We start from the raw sequence: 21487 nt of genomic DNA on the forward strand, positions 1-21487 counted from the left end.
TAGGGTTACCTTGTTGACGCCAACGCAGTAGCTGGCTTGCGTGACTGTGCAGAGCTTCTTAAGCACTGTGATACAGTTCTCCCCGTCCGCAGGAATGCTGTAATTCAGCCTCAAGACACACCTGTACCTGCGCAGAGGAGGACGAGGAGGATGAATGTGCTGCATGAAGACCCACACGCCTCAGGTTTTGCCTGTTTCCTAAACAGTGGTAATATCTTAACATGCATTACGAGAGTAATTCTATGAAGTGGACACCAACATTAGTGTAATCTCCCATTATATGGTGATTACTGAGTAGTGTCAAGGCGGTTAGCTTAGCAGAGTTTAAAAAGGGGCTAGACGGTTTCCTAAAGGACAAGTCCATAAACCACTACTAAATGGACTTGGGAAAAATCCACAATTCCAGGAATAACATCTATAGAATGTTTGTACGTTTGGGAAGCTCGCCGGGTGCCCTTGGCCTGGATTGGCCGCTGTTGTGGACAGGATGCTGGGCTCGATGCACCTTTGGTCTTTTCCCAGTGTGGCATTGCTTATGTACTTATGTAGCTTTCCCTGGAGTCACTGGGGGGAGAGCGTAGGGGGTGTGGCCCAGTCCAAGGGGTGTGGTGTTGAAATGAACTGCAGATGTAAAGTGGGTTTGTTATTTGATTGATTAAGGAGGTGGAGCTGGAGGTAATATAGTAACATAGTAAGTGACAGCAGGTAAAGACCTGTACAGTCCATCCAGTCTGCCCAACAAAATAAACTCATTATACTTGATATGTAATACTTTATATGTGTACCCGAGTTTGATTTGTCCCTGCCATTCTCAGGGCACAGACCATAGAAGTCTGCCCAGTACTGTTCTTGTACTAAGTTCTGAAGCTAACGTCGAAGCCTCTTAAAATTTACACTCAAGCCCATCCATATCTATTCAGTCACGATCAGGGCGTAGACTGTAGAAGTCTGCCCAGCACCGGTTTTGCTTCCCAATTACCGGCGTCGCCACCCAATCTCCGCTAGCATTCTGTGGATCCATTCCTTCTAAACAGGATTCCTTTGTGTTTATCCCAAACAGGCTCTGACTTGTGGGCTCTGACTTTGGTTGCCTGTACCCCTGCCGGGACCCTTGGTGCAGAGGGGGATCCCAACGTGGCTAAATAAACTCAGGCTGAACTGAGGCAGAGTTGCTGCCCCATTAAATAGCAACTGTGAAGGTGTGAAAGCTTAGGGTGTGTTAGGGGAACCCAGACTGAAAGCAGGAACCAGGACAGGGAAAGGCTGTTCAAGGCCAGGTTTTAGCTCAAGAAGTGCATCGCTGGAAGAATGACAGACTAAAGGGCCTGTGCCTGAGGAGATAAGAATCCTGATCAGAGGAGTAAGGAGCAGCCTTGGATTATTATCAGCCTCCGGGATGGGTCAAGCCAAGGACAGGAGGTCTTGTAAATATGTAAATACTACAGTTACTTACAGTTCTTCTACTAACCTATAAATGTACTCACTCTGCTGCTCCCCAGTATCTCTCCACACTCGTCCTTCCCTACACCCCTTCCCGTGCACTCCGCTCCATGGATAAATCCTTCTTATCTGTTCCCTTCTCCACTACTGCCAACTCCAGACTTCGCACCTTCTGTCTCGCTGCACCCTACGCCTGGAATAAACTTCCTGAGCTCCTACGTCTTGCCCCATCCTTGGCCACCTTTAAATCTAGACTGAAAGCCCACCTCTTTAACATTGCTTTTGACTCGTAACCACTTGTAACCACTCGCCTCCACCTACCCTCCTCTCTTCCTTCCCGTTCACATTAATTGATTTGATTACTTTCTTTTTGTCTATTAGATTGTAAGCTCTTTGAGCAGGGACTGTCTTTCTTCTATGTTTGTGCAGCACTGCGTACGCTTTGTAGCGCTATAGAAATGCTAAATAATAGTAGTAGTAGTAGTAGTTACCAAGAAGACGAAGTTTGAAAAAGGGTTGAGGTTGTAATACACAGTTTTGAATGGACAGGAAGAGTTTGGCCGTACAGGTGGAGCTATAGAAGTTGATTTACTTGCCCATTGCAAGTAGAGAGGTGTGGTAGCCGTGTTAGTCCACTCTTAAAGGTTATCAATAGAAATCAAACAAAATAAAACATGGAAAAGAAAATAAGATGATACCTTTTGCATTAACATAACTTAATACATTGCCCATTGCAGAAAGTTCAGTAAAGTTTTGCATTAGAGCAACATCCTTGGAGTGCCGTGTCGGTCTATTGAAGCAGGAGTGAGGATACCCTGCTCCCCGGACTGGTAAAGCATCACTGAAAGGTCCCACTTAACATTTCCCAATCCCCGGATCTTTATTCCGGACCTTGGCCCACTCCCAAACTCAAACTGGAAGGACTATGCTGAATGGAGAGGTGGAATAACGTGTCAAGAATGTGGGTTGACGCAGACTTTAGTAAACGGGGCACAAGATCCTCCAGCTACGCGGAATACACGAAAGTCAAACGGAGAAACGGAAGAGGCGATTTAAGGTTTTGATGAAGATACAAGAAACTATCTTCCCCCTCCCAATTCCTCCATGATAGCAGGAGCTCTGCTCCTGCACCAGGAGATTCAGCCACTAGGGTCTTCAAGAGTCTAACCCTCACCCTTCTGCCCTCTCCCAGCTAACGGTGACAGAAGAATAATCTAGGGAGTTATTATTTTTGTTTTCAAAGGCGTTTTATCATGGACAGAATGGGAGAGAAAGACTCTTTAGCAAATGGGGGCTTGTTTTGCATAAGCTAAGAAAGAAACAGAGGCTTTGCCGGACTCGGTGTTTTGGATGGGCCCTTCCACGCACATGTACCCCCTCCCCCTCAACCACACACCACAAATATCTTCCAGGAGATATTTTTTAAGAACATAAGAGGTTTCGTTCTTGCTGCTTGCGCTGGCCCCGCAGACTTCCATCTGCCATGTCCTGTCCTCGCTGATGTCATTTCCTGTTTCCTGTCTGACAGAATGCGGCAGCTGGAAGCCTGCGGAGCCGGCGCAAGCAGCAAGAATGAATTGCTACAGGTGCCAAGAACACCTGTACCGACACTGGGAAGGGAAGGGGTTCAGAGACTGGAGTGCAGATCCCAGGATGCAGCAGAGGAGAGGGGGGAAGAGAGCAATGTGGAGCTTCAGCTGGGTGGGCATGAGCCAAGAAGGGGTAGGCCTGTGCCCACCTAGGCCCACCTATAGCTATGCCACTGGTACAAAAGCACTCCCTAGTAAATTCCCAGTTTTGGAGGCCATAATTCAGTTTTGGAGGCCATATCTTGCTAAGGATGTAAAAAGAAGCTACGAGAATGGTATGGGATTTGCATTACAAGACTTATGAGGAGAGACTTGCTGAACTAAACGTATACTCTGGAGGAAAGGAGAAACAGGGGTGATATGATACAGACGTTCAAATATTTGAAAGGTGTTAATCCACAAACGAACCTTTGGGAAGGCGGTAGAACGAGAGGACTTGAAACGAGATTGAAGGGCGGCAGACTCAAGAAAAATGTCAGGAAGTATTTTTTCACGGAGAGAGTAGCGGATACTTGGAATGCCCTCCCGTGGGAGGTGGTGATGAAAACGGTAAAGGAATTCAAACATGCGTGGGATAAACATAAAAGAATCCTGTTCAGAAGGAATGGATCCTCAGAAGCTTAGCCGAGATTGGGTGGCAGAGCCGGTGGGGGGAAGCAGGGAGGCTGGGCTAGTGCTGGGCAAGAATTCTACGGTCTGTGCCCTGAAAATGGCAGATACAAATCAAGGTAAGGTATACATATAAAGTAGCATATATGAGTTTATCTTGTTGGGCAGACTAGATGGACCGTGCAGGTCTTTTTCTGCCATCATCTACTATGTTACTATGTTTCAATAGCTAACAGCTTGCCCACCATCTTACCGGAAATGGGAATTCAGTTCCAAAAGGAGGAGCTGCAGCAGCCCAGAGGAAGGGGGAGGAAGTGCATGTGTGAACATTTCTCTTTGGAATTGCTGCTCAAGCTTTACCTGCTGGAAAATTGATGGAAAGTCCACATATATTAAGGCTGCCAACTGGATCCAGATTTGCAGGACAGGGTTGGTCCAGTCCTGGGTTTACCCCGTTGCATGCAAGGACTTGTTCTGATTTTCCCTTTGCATTTCCTAAGAAAAGCAAGACTACAAGTCCCAGCATGTTAAACCCAATCCTGTCCTGCGAATCTGGATCCAGTTGGCAGCCTTATTGGATACTTCACTTTGTATAATCCCTGCCAGCTCAAACTTTCAAAGGGGGAACTGCCATGGAGTATCTCTTTCAAACTTAGCTTCCAGATTTGTATCTGTGAACCTACAAGTTACCTGGAAAATAGAAAAATAGCCCCTCGATTGTTGAGTTATTGTTTGACGCTTTTGCAAAAAAAAAAAAAAAACCCACAGGAGACATTTTATTCCTAGGAGTCTCCTCCCCTACACCACAATACCTGTCGAGGAATATTTGGAAAGGGATCCGTATGGGGTAGCCCTCTTTCCGAATGCGTATAGTCTCCAGAATTCCAGAATATTTCAGCTGACTAGTGACCACGTCTGACTCAAACAGTCTGGGTTCCTGATTAAAGAAACAACACGTAGTTCTCAGTATCTGTGACCTTCCCAACACATCCTTCACACATACAAGGGAATGGTGGAGGAGTAGCCTAGTGGTTAGTGCAACGGATTCTGATCCTGGGGAACTGAGTTCAATTCCCATTGCAGCTCCCTGTGACTCTGGGCAAGTCACTTAACCCTCCATTGCCCCTGGTACAAAATAAGTACCTGAATATATGTAAACCGCTTTGAATGTAGTTGCAAAAACCTCAGAAAGGCGGTATATCAAGTCCCATTTCCCTTTCCCTTATGACATCACAATATCAGAAGTGAGCCAAGTATCGGGCAATCAAGCCATTGTGACATCACTGATGAGGTTGGCTCTTATTGGTGGAATGAGTGGAGGAGTAGCCTAGTGGTTAGTGCAGTGGACTTTGATCCTGGGGAACTGAGTTCGATTCCCACTGCAGCTCCTTGTGACTCTGGGCAAGTCACTTAACCCTCCATTGCCCCTGGTACAAAATAAATACCTGAATATATGTAAACCGCTTTGATTGTAGCTGCAAAAACCTCAGAAAGGCAGTATATCAAGTCCTATTTCCCTTTCTCTTACTCACTACTGGTTGCATTGCCATGTCCTCAAAAGGCCAATGCTCATCTGATGCCATGATCAGGGCCGCTGAGGGGCTGAGCCTGGGGCAAGGCCGCCCCCCGTGGCCCTGCCCTGCTCCCGCCGCTGCTCCCCCCTCCCCCCGCCACTGGGCCGGGCCCCCTGCATTGAAATCACAGCGCCTCTCACCTCCATGTGAAAGCGCTGCAGGCAGCAGATCGCCTCCCTTTGGGCCTCCTTCCCTCCTTGTGTCCCGCCCTCGCAGAAGTTACGTCAGATGAGGGCGGGACACAGGGAGGGAAGGAGGCCCGAAGGGAGGCGATCTGCTGCTGCCTGCAGCGCTTTCACACGGAGGTAAGAGGCACTGTGATTTCAATGCAGGGGGCCCGGCCCGGTGGCAGACTGTCGACGACAGAGGGCGGGTGGGACTGCGGCTCAGGGCCTGGGGAATTTTGTCCCCCCTGCCCTCCCCCTCTCGGAAGCTATGGCCATGATACACAAACCATCTCTTTATTAATATGCATATTACCCCATGTACAGGCTCCAAAAACAGTGGGTATATTTTAAACTGCAAAAAGAGAAAAGAATGCATTAACTCATGGGTTTCCAACCCAGTCCTCAGGGCACAATCAGCCAGTCGGGGTTTTCAGGATATCCCCAGTTCAACAGATGTGCCCCGAGGACTGGGTTGAAAACCTCCGCATTAACTTATTGGTTTCATGACTTGTAATTTTAAACCTGTCCTGAGAGGCTTCTGGTACCAGGTGATGGAAAACGCCCCTGACATGCTACGTGGGATTCACTTTTCAAGCACTTGTTCCCACAAACACAGAAAGAGATTTTAAAAACATGTCAAAATATTACCCACAGCTTGCTTGGTCCTACTCTTTGGAACAAGTTATGTCGAAATACTCTGATCCTCACCTTCTTGTTGTTTGGTTTGATACATCGGACAAAAAACGGGTTACACCTGTAAGAAGCATTTACATTTAGGAACAGCTTTTCCAATCCCTGCCAGCTTTCAATACTTACAATAAGGGCTTCTATTCTTGGGGGGTTTATACATCATAAACTTCTGTGTTTATTTATTTGTTACATTTGTATCCCACATTTTCCCACCTATTTGTAGGCTCAATGTGGCTTACATAGTACCGGAGAGGCCTTTGCAGGCTCCAGTGTGAATAAATACAGGGCGATGTTGTGGTAAGATCAAGTTCATGTGGCACAGCCACATTAGGGAATCGGAGAACGGAAGAGTTGTGTTATGTCCATTACATGCTTTAGTTTGGTTGTGTTGCAGAGATCAGGCATTTAAGTTGGATCGGTAGGGTTTGCCTTTTTAAACAGGTTGCTTTTTAGTGATTTCCGGAAGTTTAGGTGGTCATTCGTAGTTAAGTACATAAGTACATAAGTAGTGCCATACTGGGAAAGACCAAAGGTCCATCTAGCCCAGCATCCTGTCACCGACAGTGGCCAATCCAGGTCAAGGGCACCTGGCACGCTCCCCAAACGTTTTCAAGGCTTTTGGTAATGCGTTCCACAGTTGTGTGCTTATGTAGGAAAAACTGGACGCGTAAGTTGATTTGTATTTGAGTCCTTTGCAGCTTGGGTAGTGCAGATTTAGATAAGATCGTGCTGATTCGGATGTATTTCTAATTGGTAAGTCGATCAAGTCTGTCATGTAACTCGAAGCTTCTCCGTAGATGACTTTGTGAACCAGGGTGCAGATTTTGAAGGCGATGCGTTCTTTGATTGGGAGCCAGTGTAGTTTTTCGCGGAGGGGTTTTGCACTTTCAAATCGTGTTTTACCAAATATAAGCCTAGCTGCCATGTTTTGAGCGGTCTGAAGTTTCTTTAAGGTTTGTTCTTTACATCCCGCATAAATTCCATTGCAGTAATCTAAGTGGCTTTAGTACCATTGATTGTATCAGGTTGCGAAATGTTTCCCTCCCGGAAGAATTGCTTCAGGCGTTTGAGTTTCCACGTTGAGTGGAACATTTTCTTTGTTGTGGATGCCACTTGGCTCTCAGGTGTTAAGTTACGGTCCATTGTAACGCTGAGGATTTTCAAGCTTTCTGAGATAGGAAGGGTGTGATCTGGGGTGTTGATACTTGTGGGGATGCCCACACTGTGTTGGGATGAGAGGATGAGACAATGAAGTTTTTCTTTATTTAGTTGAAATGCATTTGCCCGGCCGATTTCCTTGGTGATTTCTGTCAGAATCAGAGGAGTAGCCTAATGGTTAGTGCAGCAGACTTTGATCCTGGCAACCTGCGTACGATTCCCACTGCAGCTCCTTGTGACCTTGGGCAAATCACTTAACCCTCCATTGCCCCAGGTACAAAAAAAAAAAAAACTTAGATTGTGAGCTCCCTAGGGACAGAGAAAGTACCTGTATATAATGTGTACAGGGCTGCGTACTTCTAGTAGCGCTATAGAAATGATTAGTAGTTGCACCACAGGTACTATTGCTGGGACCTTTGCAGATGGAATCAAATGTGTTACTTACGAATTGTCAGCGCAGAAAACGCACAACCACTCAATGGAAGCCAGACGAGAGACAGTACTAGGGGAAGTGGGATTTTCTGGTGTCCATCCAATAAACGCCTATTTTAATTTTTTTTTGTATCAGGAGTGTTTTCTCGGTTAAACTCTAAAATCAGAAAGCCTACTTATCATCATGACGCTAACCTGCATGGCTTGGTCTAGTACCGACAGTAAACTGGCATCTCGTACTCCTCTCTCACCTTTCCATCTTCTCAACCAGTTCCAGAAGGGAGTGCTGGAACTTTGCTGCCACGGTGGGCGGCTTGTACCGACGGGTCACGGTGCTGTTCTTCCCCATCATGGTCTTCTGCTGGGCAAGCTGCTGGGCGTGGCTGAAGAAAAGGTTGGCCACCACCTAGAGAGAAAGAATTAGAAAGCGTTATACAACAACACTGAGGGGTTGCTTTTTATTACCCAGAGCAAATATAAATCTACTTTGTGATAATTCACAACAAAATATTCACCAACATACACAGTGTCAGGGGCCCGGCCCGCCACGCCACGCATGATTATAATTTTTTTTAATGTGAAAATGTGGAGTGTAGGCCCGTCCTGAGACCAGAGCCTCGCTGGGGCCTTTTCTCGCCCGGAATGCAATGCCAGGCCCTTACATGAATCCTGTACATGTGTGGACGCAGGTTATTGCCAATCCATGACACTCTGTGCACCAGCAACTGCTGGCTTGGTGCAATCTGTCCTGAGCTGCCCACAGGCCGCAGCCTCTTCAACGATAATTGTGACTCTGGGCAAGTCATTTAACCCTCCATTGCCCCATATAAGCCACATTGAGCCTGCCATGAGTGGGAAAGCGCGGGGTACAAATGTAACAAAAATAAAATAGATACTATTGGAGATTCTACATGGAATGTTGCTACTCTTTGAGATTCTACATGGAATGTTGCTATTCCACTAGCAACATTCCATGTAGAAGGCTGCGCAGGCTTCTGTTTCTGTGAGTCTGACGTCCTGCACGTACGTGCAGGACGTCAGAGTCACAGAAGCAGAAGCCTGCGCGGCCACATTGGTGATCTGCAAGGGCCGACTTCTACATGGAATGTTGCTAGTGGAATACCAACATTCCATGTAGAATCTCAAATAGTAGCAACAGTGGAGGAGTGGCCTAGTGGTTAGGGTGGTGGACTTTGGTCCTGGGGAACTGAGGAACTGAGTTCGATTTCCACTTCAGGCACAGGCAGCACCTTGTGACTCTGGGCAAGTCACTTAACCCTCCATTGCCCCATGTAAGCCGCATTGAGCCTGCCATGAGTGGGAAAGCACAGGGTACAAATGTAACAAAAATAAAATAGATACTATTGGAGATTCTACATGGAATGTTGCTACTATTGGAGATTCTACATGGAATGTTGCTATTCCACTAGCAACATTCCATGTAGAAGGCTGCGCAGGCTTCTGTTTCTGTGAGTCTGACGTCCTGCACGTATGTGCAGGACGTCAGACTCACAGAAGCAGAAGCCTGCGCGGCCACATTGGTGAACTGCAAGGGCCGACTTCTACATGGAATGTTACTAGTGGAATAGCAACATTCCATGTAGAATCTCAAATAGTGGAGAAGTGGCCTAGTGGTTAGGGTGGTGGACTTTGGTCCTGAGGAACTGAGTTTGATTTCCACTTCAGGCACAGGCAGCTCCTTGTGACTCTGGCCAAGTCACTTAACCCTCCATTGCCCCATGTAAGCCGCATTGAGCCTGCCATGAGTGGGAAAAGCGCGGGGTACAAATGTAACAAAAAAAAAAAAAAAAAAAATCCAGGGCACAAAAACAGAGAAAAAAGGCCGCGAGGAAAGAGAATGTGCTCAAATTGAATTATCATAAGCAGTTAGTTGTTTTAAGTTTTTGACCCATGGGAACCCATGACCCAGTGACCCACAGCCAGATTATGCCAGCTCTGAACCCTACTTCTCTGCCTCGAGGCCCGTCCTGGCTGTCGGCGCCCCTGAACTAAAATACTGTTAATGGCACTGAACTTTATGAGGTATGTGTGGGGCACAAGCATGCAATGTAGTAGAATTGGAAAAGGTGCAGCGTAGGGCGACTAAAATGATAGCGGGGATGGGAAGACTTCCCTATGAAGAAAGACTGAGGAGGCTAGGGCTATACAGCTTGGAGAAGAGACGACTGAGGGGAGACATGATAGAGGTATATAAAATAATGAGTGGAATGGAACAGGTGGATGTGAAGCTTCTGTTCACGCTTTCCAAAAATACTAGGACTAGGGGGCATGCGATGAAACTACAGTGTAGTAAATTTAAAACAAATCGGAGAAAAATTTCCTTCACCCAACGCGTAATTAAACTCTGGAATTCATTGCCGGAGAACGTGGTGAAGGCGGTTAGCTTGGCAGAGTTTAAAAAGGGGTTAGACGGTTTCCTAAAGGACAAGTCCATAAACCACTACTAAATGGACTTGGGAAAAATCCACAATTCCAGGAATAACATGTATAGAATATTTGTACGTTTGGGAAGCTCGCCAGGTGCCCTTGGCCTGGATTGGCCGCTGTCGTGGACATGATGCTGGGCTCAATGGACCCTTGGTCTTTTCCCAGTGTGGCATTACTTATGTACTTATATAATACTGACCTCCTTTGGAAGTTAACAGCTGCCCCAGCTTTGGACACTGCACCAATCAGTTCCTTTCCTCTTCCCCATAACAGATAGGAGAAAATGGGCGTATTTTTCCCTGCCCTTTTCAGCTCCAACCCTCAATTTCAAGTATCATTAGCACCTCCTTCCCACAGCATCTACCCCATGCCCGCTCACCTTGGTTTTGCTATTGACAAAAAGATCCAGAACCTCTTGGCGAACCTGGTCATGATTTTTGTCCAAGAATTTGTGGACCTGGAAAAGGCAATGGGAAACGCTGTTGAATCCTGAGGGCTCTGTCTGGATCTTAAACGAGTGGTGGCCATGTGGTTTCTACCCGGGATCCTCTGCCACTCTTTTCTTTTTTCCACCACAGACCCTCCTTATCTTGGAGTGGGGATAATTTCTACTGCATGCAGCTAGGTAACCCTTTACCATACATAAGTACAGAGACTGAACCAGTGGCATACCAAGGGGGGGGGGCGGTGGGGGCGGTCCGCCCCGGGTGCACGCCGCTGGGGGGTGCCGCAGCGCGCGCCTGCTCCGAGTTCGCTAAACTTCATCGCTCGTTCGCTGTAGCTCCCTCTGCCCCGGAACAGGTTACTTCCTGTTCCGGGGCAGAGGGAGCTGCAGCGAACGAGTGACGAAGTTTAGCGAACTCGGAGCAGGCGCGCGCCGCGGCACCTCCCCCAGCGGCGTGCACCCGGGGGGGGGGGTCATTTCGCCGCGGATGGGGAAGGTGTCATTTAGCGGGGGGGGGGGGGGGGGGGGGTGCGCATCGGCGCTCCGCCCCGGGTGCCATCCAGGCCAGGAACGCCACTGGACTGAACGGCTGTACATCACTTTGCATGTACATTTGAATGGTAATTAGCTCATTATATTGACTTTGCATACAATTTTCGTTAGCTGCTACTGTGACAGGAGGTTGGGAGGCGGGGCTAGTGCTTGGGAGGCGGGGCTAGTGCTGGGCAGACTTCTACGGTCTGTGCCCTGAAAATGGTAGATACAAATCAAGGTCAGGAATACATAAAAGTAGCACATATGAGTTTATCTTGTAGGGCAGACTGGATGGACCGTGCAGGTCTTTTTCTGCCGTCACCTACTATGTTACTATGTTTTAGACTCATTTATTCAAACATGAGCTTTCAAGGACGGGAATCCACTTCATCATTTGCAGACCCCACTATCACAGTCTGCATCTGGCGAACTGGACTTTAAAACCACTGACCGCTGCAGCTGAACAGTGGGGAGACAGAAACTAATACAGGCATTCAGGAAGAAGGTAATTATAAATATGGACTCTTAAACCTTATGAGGTTATTCAACTTCAGGAAGCAGGTGAAAGCTTGGCTCTTCAACCAGGCCTTTAATGGAAGAAGTAACTAACCTGTTAGTCTCACACACAAGGAGTGACACAGGCTGCACATACTGCAGCAGGACGTGTGTATCCACTCCTACCCTAGCTGAGATCATATTTAACCATCTGTCTGACCTCATGTGCACCTTTCTTTAAATTAGTGACCTTATTTTCTAACGCCTCTTACTCTCTTACCTATCTTTATGTTCCATCTTTGCTTATTCCCTTTCACTGTCAATTAAAATGTTCTATTACGTACCGTGTTGACATTGTAAGTAGTAACCAGTGGCGTAGCCAAGGGTGGGCCCAGGCCCACCCACTTTGGGCTCAGGCCCATCCAATAGCAGTACACCTATGATGTGGCTGGCAGGCATTCTTCCCAAGCCCCACCAGCCGAAAAAACTCCCAACAACTGTCCCTCCTGCCTACCTTGTAAATAGATCTTCACCTGCAGCAAGCAGCGACTGATACATGCTGTAGGGTCAACATGAGCAGTGTGTATTAGTTGCTGCTCGCTGCCGCTGAAAATCTATTTAAAAGGTATGGGGGAGGGGGGAGGGGGGAGGGGGGAGCGGGGGATGTTTGAGAGACCATATGGTATGCAGGCGAGAGAGGGAGAGACCAAGTCACTTGTGGGGCAAGGCGGAGTTCTGCCCACCCATCTTGGGCCCAGGCCCACCCAAAAATTGGGTGTCTGGCTACGCCCCTGGTAGTAACTATGCCATACTTTGTATTGTTATTTGAATATTTTTACTGCTCTAATTGCCTCCTGCTCATGTTTGATCTATTCTTACTGTAGAGTGAATTCCTTCAAAAAGGCAGTAAATAAATCCTAACAAATAAATAGATAAAACTGACAGCGCCATCGTTTCAGCTGAGTATGGAACCAACAGGGCCACAGTGCCAGGTGGAGATCGCAGCGTTCACCTTCGAACATTCTGAGTACCTGATATGTGACTTTGCCCGCATAATGCTTGATGGTGAATTCTGGGAGAGGCATCTTTGGCTTGGAGTACAACGCGTTGGATCCATGGTGGTAGTGACACTTCTGCAGGAAAGTGTGGTCTGTTGCCTGTAGAAATGAGAGAAGGAACATGAATACATAATAATTCATAATTAATTAACAATAAGACTGCATCTACGGAAAGATATAAACAGGATGGAGTCGGTCCAGAGGGTGGCTACGAAATTAGTAAGCGGTCTTGAATGCAAAAATTATAGGGACAGGCTTATGAACCTCAACATGTATACGTTGGGAGAGAGGAGACATGATAGAAACATTTAACTATCTCAAGGTCATTTATGTACAGGAAGAGAGCCTTTTTCAAATGAAGGAGAGCTCTGGAATGAGGGGGCATATGACAAAGTTAAGAGGGAATAAGCTTAGGAGTAACCTAAGGAAGTATTATTTCTCAGAAAGGATGGTGGAGGCGTGGAATGGCCTCCCGGTGGAGGTGGTGGAGTCTAGGACTGTTCATGGGATAAGCATGTGGGATCGCTTAGGAACAGGATGAATTAGGGGTTACAGAGGATGGGCAGACTGGATGGGTCATATGGCCTTTATCTGCCGTCATGTTTCTATGTTTCTAATTAATAATTATTAATTAATGATCTAGCCTAAATTCCAGATAACGAAACGTATACCAGAACTGGACAAAACTGAACCCTCGATACTTGATTGCTTAATTTACTCTGTCACCATTGAACTTTAACGCAATACCACTATTTCTCATTCCGGAAATGAACTCTCTATACCTGACTGCTTAAAGTACTCTGTCGCTTATGAACTTTAATGCAATACCACTCTATTTCTCATTCCGATAATGGCGATCGCCACTACGGCATAATGTAAGCCACATTGAGCCTGCAAATAGGTGGGAAAATGTGGGATACAAATGCAATAAATAAATAAAGTATTAATCATAATTAATACATAATAATTAATCCATTGCCTCAGGTACAAACTTAGATTGTGAGTCCTCCAGGGACAGGGAAATACCCAGTGTACATGAATGTAACTCACCTTGAGCTACTACTGAAAAAGGTGTGAGCAAAATCTAAATAAATAAAATAAAATAAAATAATTAAATAAATAAAATAAATAAATAAATAAAATAATTCATATGCAGGATCAAGCACCCAATATGTTCAGTGTGAACTGCTTTCAGGGCCGGTGCAAAGGTACCAGGTCCCCTAGATAAAACTTCGGCCTTGTGCAATTTGCAGATTTCTAGCCCCTTCCCTCAGATTTTGATAATTTAAACTCAGCCACCGCAACACCATCAGTCCCAGAGCTATCTGGTAAAAATATTGCTCACCCTCCCTGTGATAAATAAGTGTTAATAGTTTGTTTATATATATTTATAATAACATTTATACCCCACAATTTTCCAACTTACGTTAGTTCATTGTGGCTTACCTTAGCAATGGGGACATTAACATTTGTTGAGTTTGTGGAGCCATCAGGGTCTATTTTACTTTGACTACAGCTGCTCTTTCTGGACCCCCCCCCCCAAGAAGATGCCACACTCGGTGACCTCTTAGTCTTGCCTAATGGTTAAGGTGGCGTTGACTGCTTTATTTCATAACCCACTTAGTTAAATTAATAAAAATAAATGAAAATGTGGATTAGGGTAATAGGAGAAGGTCAGTGGATAGCTGAGGGATAAAAGACATTGGACAAAGCATGAGTTTTTATATAGGCTAAAGACTCAAGCCATTCCTAGAGACCCCCTAGCCAGTCTGTCTTCCAGATATCCACAATGAATACACATGAGACAGATTTGCTTGCAATGGAGGCAGTGTATTCAAATCCACCTCATGCATATTCATTGTGGGTCTTCTAAAAACCAGACTGGCTAGGTGGTACTTCAGAATCAACTTGAGAAATAACAGGCTAAAGCATTGATATGGGAGAAGTTATTGATAGCGATGGATGAGGGGAAGACAGAGAGACAGTTTGTCAAGTCAGAGAAAGATCCCCTGGTACCAACATTAACCAGGTTAGGGCATTTTGTGGTGGGAAGTGAGAGGATGACCAATAGGCAAGTAATGGACTTAGACCAAGGATGGGGAGAGAGTGAAGAAACAGGAAGACCAATGAGCAAGTAATGGAATTAGACAAAGGATGGGGAAGGAGTGAAGATGGCTGAATTAGGTCTGGGGAGGTCTCACCTGAGGAAAGCAACTCTGGTCATCTAATATCCTCAAGATCCCATGAGGCTTCTGAGATATGATGTCGATACAGGGCTGGTTGTCATTGAAGGTGATTTCTCGCCAGTCAATCTGCTCCCGGATGTACTCCTCCTGTGGTAGAAGATATCTTCAACAGGTAAATATCAATGGATCTTGTGATTTCTATGTACTGCATCCAACATGAGAGAGTAATTAAAGGATCTGACCAAACTGATGAACATTTTATAGGGAACAAAGTCTCAACTGAGGATCCCCAAAAGGACCTCTAGATTCTCTGCTGAGAGAGAAGATCAATAGGGATGGGCAGCCAAAAACTTTTCAAGTAGTTTTTTTTCTTTTTTTTTTTTTTCCATTCTGGAATAAATGTTGTCAAGAATGTGCACAATTGGGCTCATTTTTGAAAGAGAAGGACGCCCATCTTTCAACATAAATCGGAAGAGGGGCGTCCTTCTCACAGGGTTGTCCAAATCGGTATAATCGAAAGCCGAATTTGGACGTCCCTAACTGCTTTCCGTCACAGGGATGGCCAAAGTTCAAGGGGGCGTGTCGGAGACGTAGCGAAGCCAGGACTTGGGCATGCCTATCACTTGGACGTCCTCGACCCATAATCGAAAGAAACAAGGATGTCCCTGACGAACACTTGGACAACTTTACCTGGTCATGTTTTTCTTATGACCAAGGCACAAAAAGGTACCTGAAATGACCAGATGACCACCGGAGAGAATCGGGGATGACCGCCCCTTACTCCCCCCCCCCCCCAGTGGTCACTAACCCCCTCCCACCCTCAAAAAATATCTTTCAAAATATTGATTGCCAGCCTCTCAGATGTCATACTCAGGTCCATCACAGCAGTATGCAGGTCCCTGGAGCAGTTTTAGTGGGTGCAGTGCACTTCAGGCAGGCAGACCCAGGCCCATATCCCCCCTACCAGTTACGTTTGTGGAGGAAACAGCGAGCCCTCCAAAATCCACCACAAACCCACTGTACCCACATCTAGGTGCCCTCCTTCACCCGTAAGGGCTATTGTAGTGGTGTACAGTTGTGGGTAGTGGGTTTGGGGGGGGGGGTTGGGGGGCTCAGCACACAAGGTAAGGGAGCTATGTACCTGGGAGCAATTTCTGAATTCCACTGCAGTGCCCCCTAGGGTGTCCGGTTGGTGTTCTGGCATGTTGGGGGACCAGTGCACTACAAATGCTGGATCCTCCCATGACCAAATGGCTTGCATTTGGTCGTTTCTGAGATGGACATCCTTGGTTTCGATTATCGCCGAAAATCAGAAACAACCAAGTCTAGGGATGACCAATCTAGGGACAACCAAATTTCAGGATTTGGACATCCCTGACCGTATTATTGAAACAAAAGATGGGCGTCCATCTTCCCACCCACCTTCTTAATGCCATCTCTCCTGCTCTTATTCCTTTTATCTGTCACATTCTCAACCTCTCACTTTCCACTGCGACTGTCCCTGCTGCCTTTAAACATGCTGTGGTCACACCTCTCCTTAAGAAGCCTTCACTCGACCCTACTTGTCCCTCTAATTACCGACCCATCTCCCTCCTTCCTTTTCTCTCCAAATTACTTCAGCGTGCTGTTCACCGCCGCTGCCTTGATTTTCTCTCCTCACATGCTAGTCTTGACCCACTACAATCTGGTTTTCGCCCTCTCCACTCAACCGAAACTGCGCTTACTAAAGTCTCCAATGACCTATTACTGGCTAAATCCAGAGGTCAATATTCCATCCTCATTCTTCTTGATCTTTCCGCTGCTTTTGACACTGTCAATCACAGCATACTTCTCGATACCCTGTCCTCACTTGGATTCCAGGGCTCTGTCCTTTCCTGGTTCTCTTCCTACCTCTCCCTCCGCACCTTTAATGTTCACTCTGGTGGATCCTCTTCTACTTCTATCCCTCTGCCTGTCGGCGTACCTCAGGGTTCTGTTCTTGGTCCCCTCCTCTTTTCTATCTACACTTCTTCCCTTGGTTCATTAATCTCATCCCATGGCTTTTCCTACCATCTCTATGCTGATGACTCCCAAATCTACCTTTCTACCCCTGATATCTCACCTTGCATCCAAACCAAAGTTTCAGCGTGCTTGTCTGACATTGCTGTCTGGATGTCTCAACGCCACCTGAAATTAAATATGACCAAAACTGAGCTTCACATTTTCCCCCCCAAACCCACCTCCCCACTCCCCCCGTTTTCTATTTCTGTTGATGGCTATCTCATTCTCCCTGCCTCCTCAGCTCGAAACCTTGGGGTCATCTTTGACTCTTCTCTCTCCTTCTCTGCTCATATCCAGCAGATTGCCAAGACCTGTCGTTTCTTTCTTTACAACATCCGTAAAATCCGCCCCTTTCTTTCCGAGCACTCTACCAAAACCCTCATCCACACCCTTGTCACCTCTCGTTTAGACTACTGCAATCTGCTTCTTGCTGGCCTCCCACTTAGTCACCTCTCCCCTCGCCAGTCAGTTCAAAACTCTGCTGCCCGTCTCGTCTTCCGCCAGGGTCGCTTTACTCATACTACCCCTCTCCTCAAGACCCTTCACTGGCTACCTATCCGTTTTCGCATCCTGTTCAAACTTCTTCTACTAACCTATAAATGTACTCACTCTGCTGCTCCCCAGTATCTCTCCACACTCGTCCTTCCCTACACCCCTTCCCGTGCACTCCGCTCCATGGATAAATCCTTCTTATCTGTTCCCTTCTCCACTACTGCCAACTCCAGGCTTCGCGCCTTCTGTCTCGCTGCACCCTACGCCTGGAATAAACTTCCTGAGCCCCTACGTCTTGCCCCATCCTTGGCCACCTTTAAATCTAGACTGAAAGCCCACCTCTTTAACATTGCTTTTGACTCGTAACCACTTGCCTCCACCTACCCTCCTCTCCTCCTTCCTGTACACATTAATTGATTTGATTTGATTACTTTATTTATTTTTTGTCTATTAGATTGTAAGCTCTTTGAGCAGGGACTGTCTTTCTTCTATGTTTGTGCAGCGCTGCGTACGCTTTGTAGCACTATAGAAATGCTAAATAGTAGTAGTAGTAGTAATTTCGAAAATGCGGGTTTCCCTGCTCCTAGATCGGGACGTTTTGCGATGACATCCATATCAAAACATGGGAGTCCCTTTTGAAAATGCCCCTCCACGTGTAAACAGTACACACGCTTCCTGATATTGTACACATGCATGAACCATCGTGCATGAGCAATCCATCGCACAAGCGTGCACTGTAGGGAAAGAATGTTCACTCTTTTAAAAACGTGTGTATTCATTATATATAGTACACACTCTTATCGGCAAACAACATTTCATCACACATAACAGCCCATCCCTAAAAATCGATGGACACCCTTGAAGGCCTTCACTCATAGGTTTTGGCTACAAGAGCGAGGAGATAGAGGAAAAGGAAAAGCATGAAAGCGGTGCTGGATTTCTGCAAATCAGGGGAACTGATTTGGCCTGTGGCAGGAGTGCTGGGGTCAGAGGTGTCCTGCTTAGATTTCTTTTGAAAATTTGCAGTATATCAAATCAACTGAACCTGAAATCAATTGATCCTGGACCTAAACCAGAAAGTGAGGCTAAAATGAAGATGGACAAGAAACAAACTGACCTACAAACCAGAGTATGGGGATAGACAAGATCAAGCAGCTTCCTTTCTCATCACTTCGAAAGCTACAGGCCAATATTCAAAAGCAAGGACCTGTGTTGTTGCTCAATATCATGTCACACTTACCTGCTCTTCCTTAAAGACAATTTTATTGAAAAATGACTGGAGACACTCGTTTGCATAGTTGATACACAGCTGCTCAAAGCTGTTAAAGCTGAGGTCCTAAGAAATATGGGAGGGGACAAAAACCCATTAAGAAACTTGCTGAAGACCTGAAAAGTTGCTAAAATCTTCATCTAATATAATAATTTGTACCGTCAACGTTCTACGGCTGGCTGGCTGGGTCCGTAACATCCTGACGTCAGCAAGCCTCCACCGTTCCCAACCCTCTCACTATCCCGCCCTCACATAAAGACGAAATGATGTCAGAGGAGGGCGGAACAGTGAGAGGGACGGGAACGGTGGAGGCGAGCTGACGTCAGGACGTTATGAACACAAGCAAGTGAAGGCAACGGAACGCTGGAGGGGAGGGGATGCAAGCCCAACCTGCCTGCAGGGAACGCTGGATGGGAGGGCAGGGCAGGACACAGGACAATCGCAGGACGTGGAGGGAGGACAGAATCGTGGGACATTGAGGGGAGGGCAGGGCAGAGGAGAATCGATGGACATGGATGGGATGGGAGGAGAGGAGAGAATCGCGGGACACGGATGGGAGGGCAGGGCAGAGGAGAATCGCTGGACATGGAGGGGAGGGAAAGGCAGAGGAGAATCACTGGACATGGAGGGGAAGGCAGAGCAGAGGAGAATCGCTGGACATAGAGGGGATGGGAGGTGAGGGGAGAATCGCGAGACACGGATGGGAGGGCAGGGCAGAGGAGAATCGCCGGACGTGGAGAGGAGGGCAGAATCGCTGGACATGGAGGGGTGGGCAGGGCAGAGGAGACTCACTGGACATGGAGGGGAGGGCAGAATTGCGGGACACCGAGGGCAGGGCAGAGGAGAATCACTGGACATGGAGGGGAGGTCAGAATCGCGGGATACGGAGGGGATGGGAGGGGAGGGCAGGGGAGAGAGGAGAAATCACTTCGCCGAGAGCCTTAAAAACATAATCACCGTTACAAGATAGCCTTGCTAGTGCCCGTTTCATTTTTTTGAGAAACGGGCCTTTTTTACTAGTATTGTAATAATTATTGGCGGCCAGTAGGCCAGAATTCTCACTGAACCTGAATTTGTGTATTTGGCAACACATGAAAGGCCAGCTGCCTATGGGAAAGAGCGATTAATAGATAACATTTAGGTTGGCTGAACTGAAATCATGAGGGTTTTTTTTAACTGTTCATTTTATCCCAAGGTTTCTCTGAACTTTATACTCCCCAGTCGCTGTACTCCTAGTCCAGCGTCCTTCTGAACCTGCTATGTCTCATGATGAACCTGATTCATTACATTTGAGTCAAAGTAAATATTCAATAACAGGGTGGAGGCCTCTGTACCAAGTCACGCAAACACTGGCCAACACCCCTTATTCAAAATGATGGTGAAAACGCACAAGCTCCTATGGATCTCAGTGGCGACTCGTTTCACATGGGCAATGTTAATGCTATGATTCACCTGCCTCCTCACCAGTCCTTATATTAAACATTAAAATCAGTGTTATTAGTGTGCAATTGTGTTCATAGTTTAAAAAAAAAGCCTAGATTCGATTATGCTACCTCAAAAGTGCACTATTTTAGACAATACCACCAAATGAATCCAAAGGATCCCTCCACCCCACATAGTCGCCAACACTTGTGTGTTGTGAGGGAGTGGATGGTATAGGGAAGAACACTGCCTCACTGATGATGCAGTTCAGCCCCCTTGCAGCAGGTGGTGCTAGTCTGCCAAGACTGAGGCCCTCCCCCTCAGCTCAACCCTACCAGGTTGAGCGCTTGCCACTATCTGGGGTTCCCTATCTAGAGGTGGGAGGGTATCACTCACTAGGGTATCCAGGGTTCCCACTGACCCCCGGGTGCTACTAACCTGTCCTCGGGCCACACCCAGACACCTATCCTGAATAGGCACCATGTGGACAGGGCACAGTAAGCACAGCAGCCATTGGACACTGTCACATCAATAGCCTTGCAGTATCAGGACCCAGGCCATCCATCTTCCAGCCTGGAGCTGCATCCTTAGCCGGCACTCGGGTCTGGGGACAGTCACTTCCCACAGTGATGTCTGTCCTTCTCTCTCCAGCACTGCTGTCATCTCCCTGATATACCTCACTCCACAAATCAGCAGTGTGAACTGTTGCCCCCCACCTCTGGGGTGTCATATTGACCATCCTCCTCGGTATCAGTCGGGTTACTGCCCCAACTTGACATTTCATCCTTTAGATTGTAAGCTCCTTTGAGCAGGGACCATCCTTCTTTGTTAATTTGTACAGCGCCGCGTAACCCTAGTAGCGCTCTAGAAATGTTAAGTAGTAGTAGTAGTATTACATATAGCAGTGATTTAACCAGAGCTGAGATTCTGATGTCATAATGCCTCATTCCACCAATGCCTAAGAGCCAACCTCATCAGTGATGTCACAATGGCTCGACTGTCCTATACTTGGCCCACTTCCCCCCTTAGTGTGAAGAGTTTCAGTCTCTGGTATCCAGAGCTGAGATTGTGATGTCATAATGCCTCATTCCACCAATGCCTAAGAGCCAACCTCATCAGTGATGTCACAATGGCTTGATTGTCCTATATTTGTCTCACTCTTATCTATTAAGCTCTTTGAACAGGGACTGTCCCTCTATGTTAAATTGTACAGCGCTGCGTAACCCTAGTAGCGCTCTAGAAATGTTAAGTAGTAGTAGTAGTTACACTTTTCCTGACCTGATACTCCCCGTCTCAGCATCATCATCTGCCCTCGGCATTTCAACTCAACTCGCAACGGACTTGAGGCAACTCAAACTCTGGGCTTGTACTTCTTCCACTCTCCTGGCCTCTCTCAGCCACTCCTCAAGTGTCTGCGTATACTCCAGCAACGTAGCCT

The 21487-nt window shown here is 46.9% G+C and overlaps 1 protein-coding gene across 1 annotated transcript in view; it reads right to left on the bottom strand.

The window, feature by feature from the left end:
- MYO15A (myosin XVA) overlaps positions 1–21487 on the bottom strand; it is a 173359-nt gene that overhangs the window by 106203 nt on the left and 45669 nt on the right. Inside the window, exons 16-23 of the mRNA XM_030212017.1 lie at positions 18598–18693; positions 14841–14972; positions 12613–12738; positions 10487–10564; positions 7911–8065; positions 6088–6133; positions 4451–4575; positions 10–127 (exon numbers count right to left, since the gene is read on the bottom strand). Coding sequence (XP_030067877.1) covers positions 10–127; positions 4451–4575; positions 6088–6133; positions 7911–8065; positions 10487–10564; positions 12613–12738; positions 14841–14972; positions 18598–18693 — 876 coding nt within the window. The remainder of the gene's footprint in view (positions 1–9; positions 128–4450; positions 4576–6087; positions 6134–7910; positions 8066–10486; positions 10565–12612; positions 12739–14840; positions 14973–18597; positions 18694–21487) is intronic.

This window comes from Microcaecilia unicolor, chromosome 8 (assembly GCF_901765095.1).
Source record: "Microcaecilia unicolor chromosome 8, aMicUni1.1, whole genome shotgun sequence".
Lineage (NCBI taxonomy): Eukaryota > Metazoa > Chordata > Amphibia > Gymnophiona > Siphonopidae > Microcaecilia > Microcaecilia unicolor.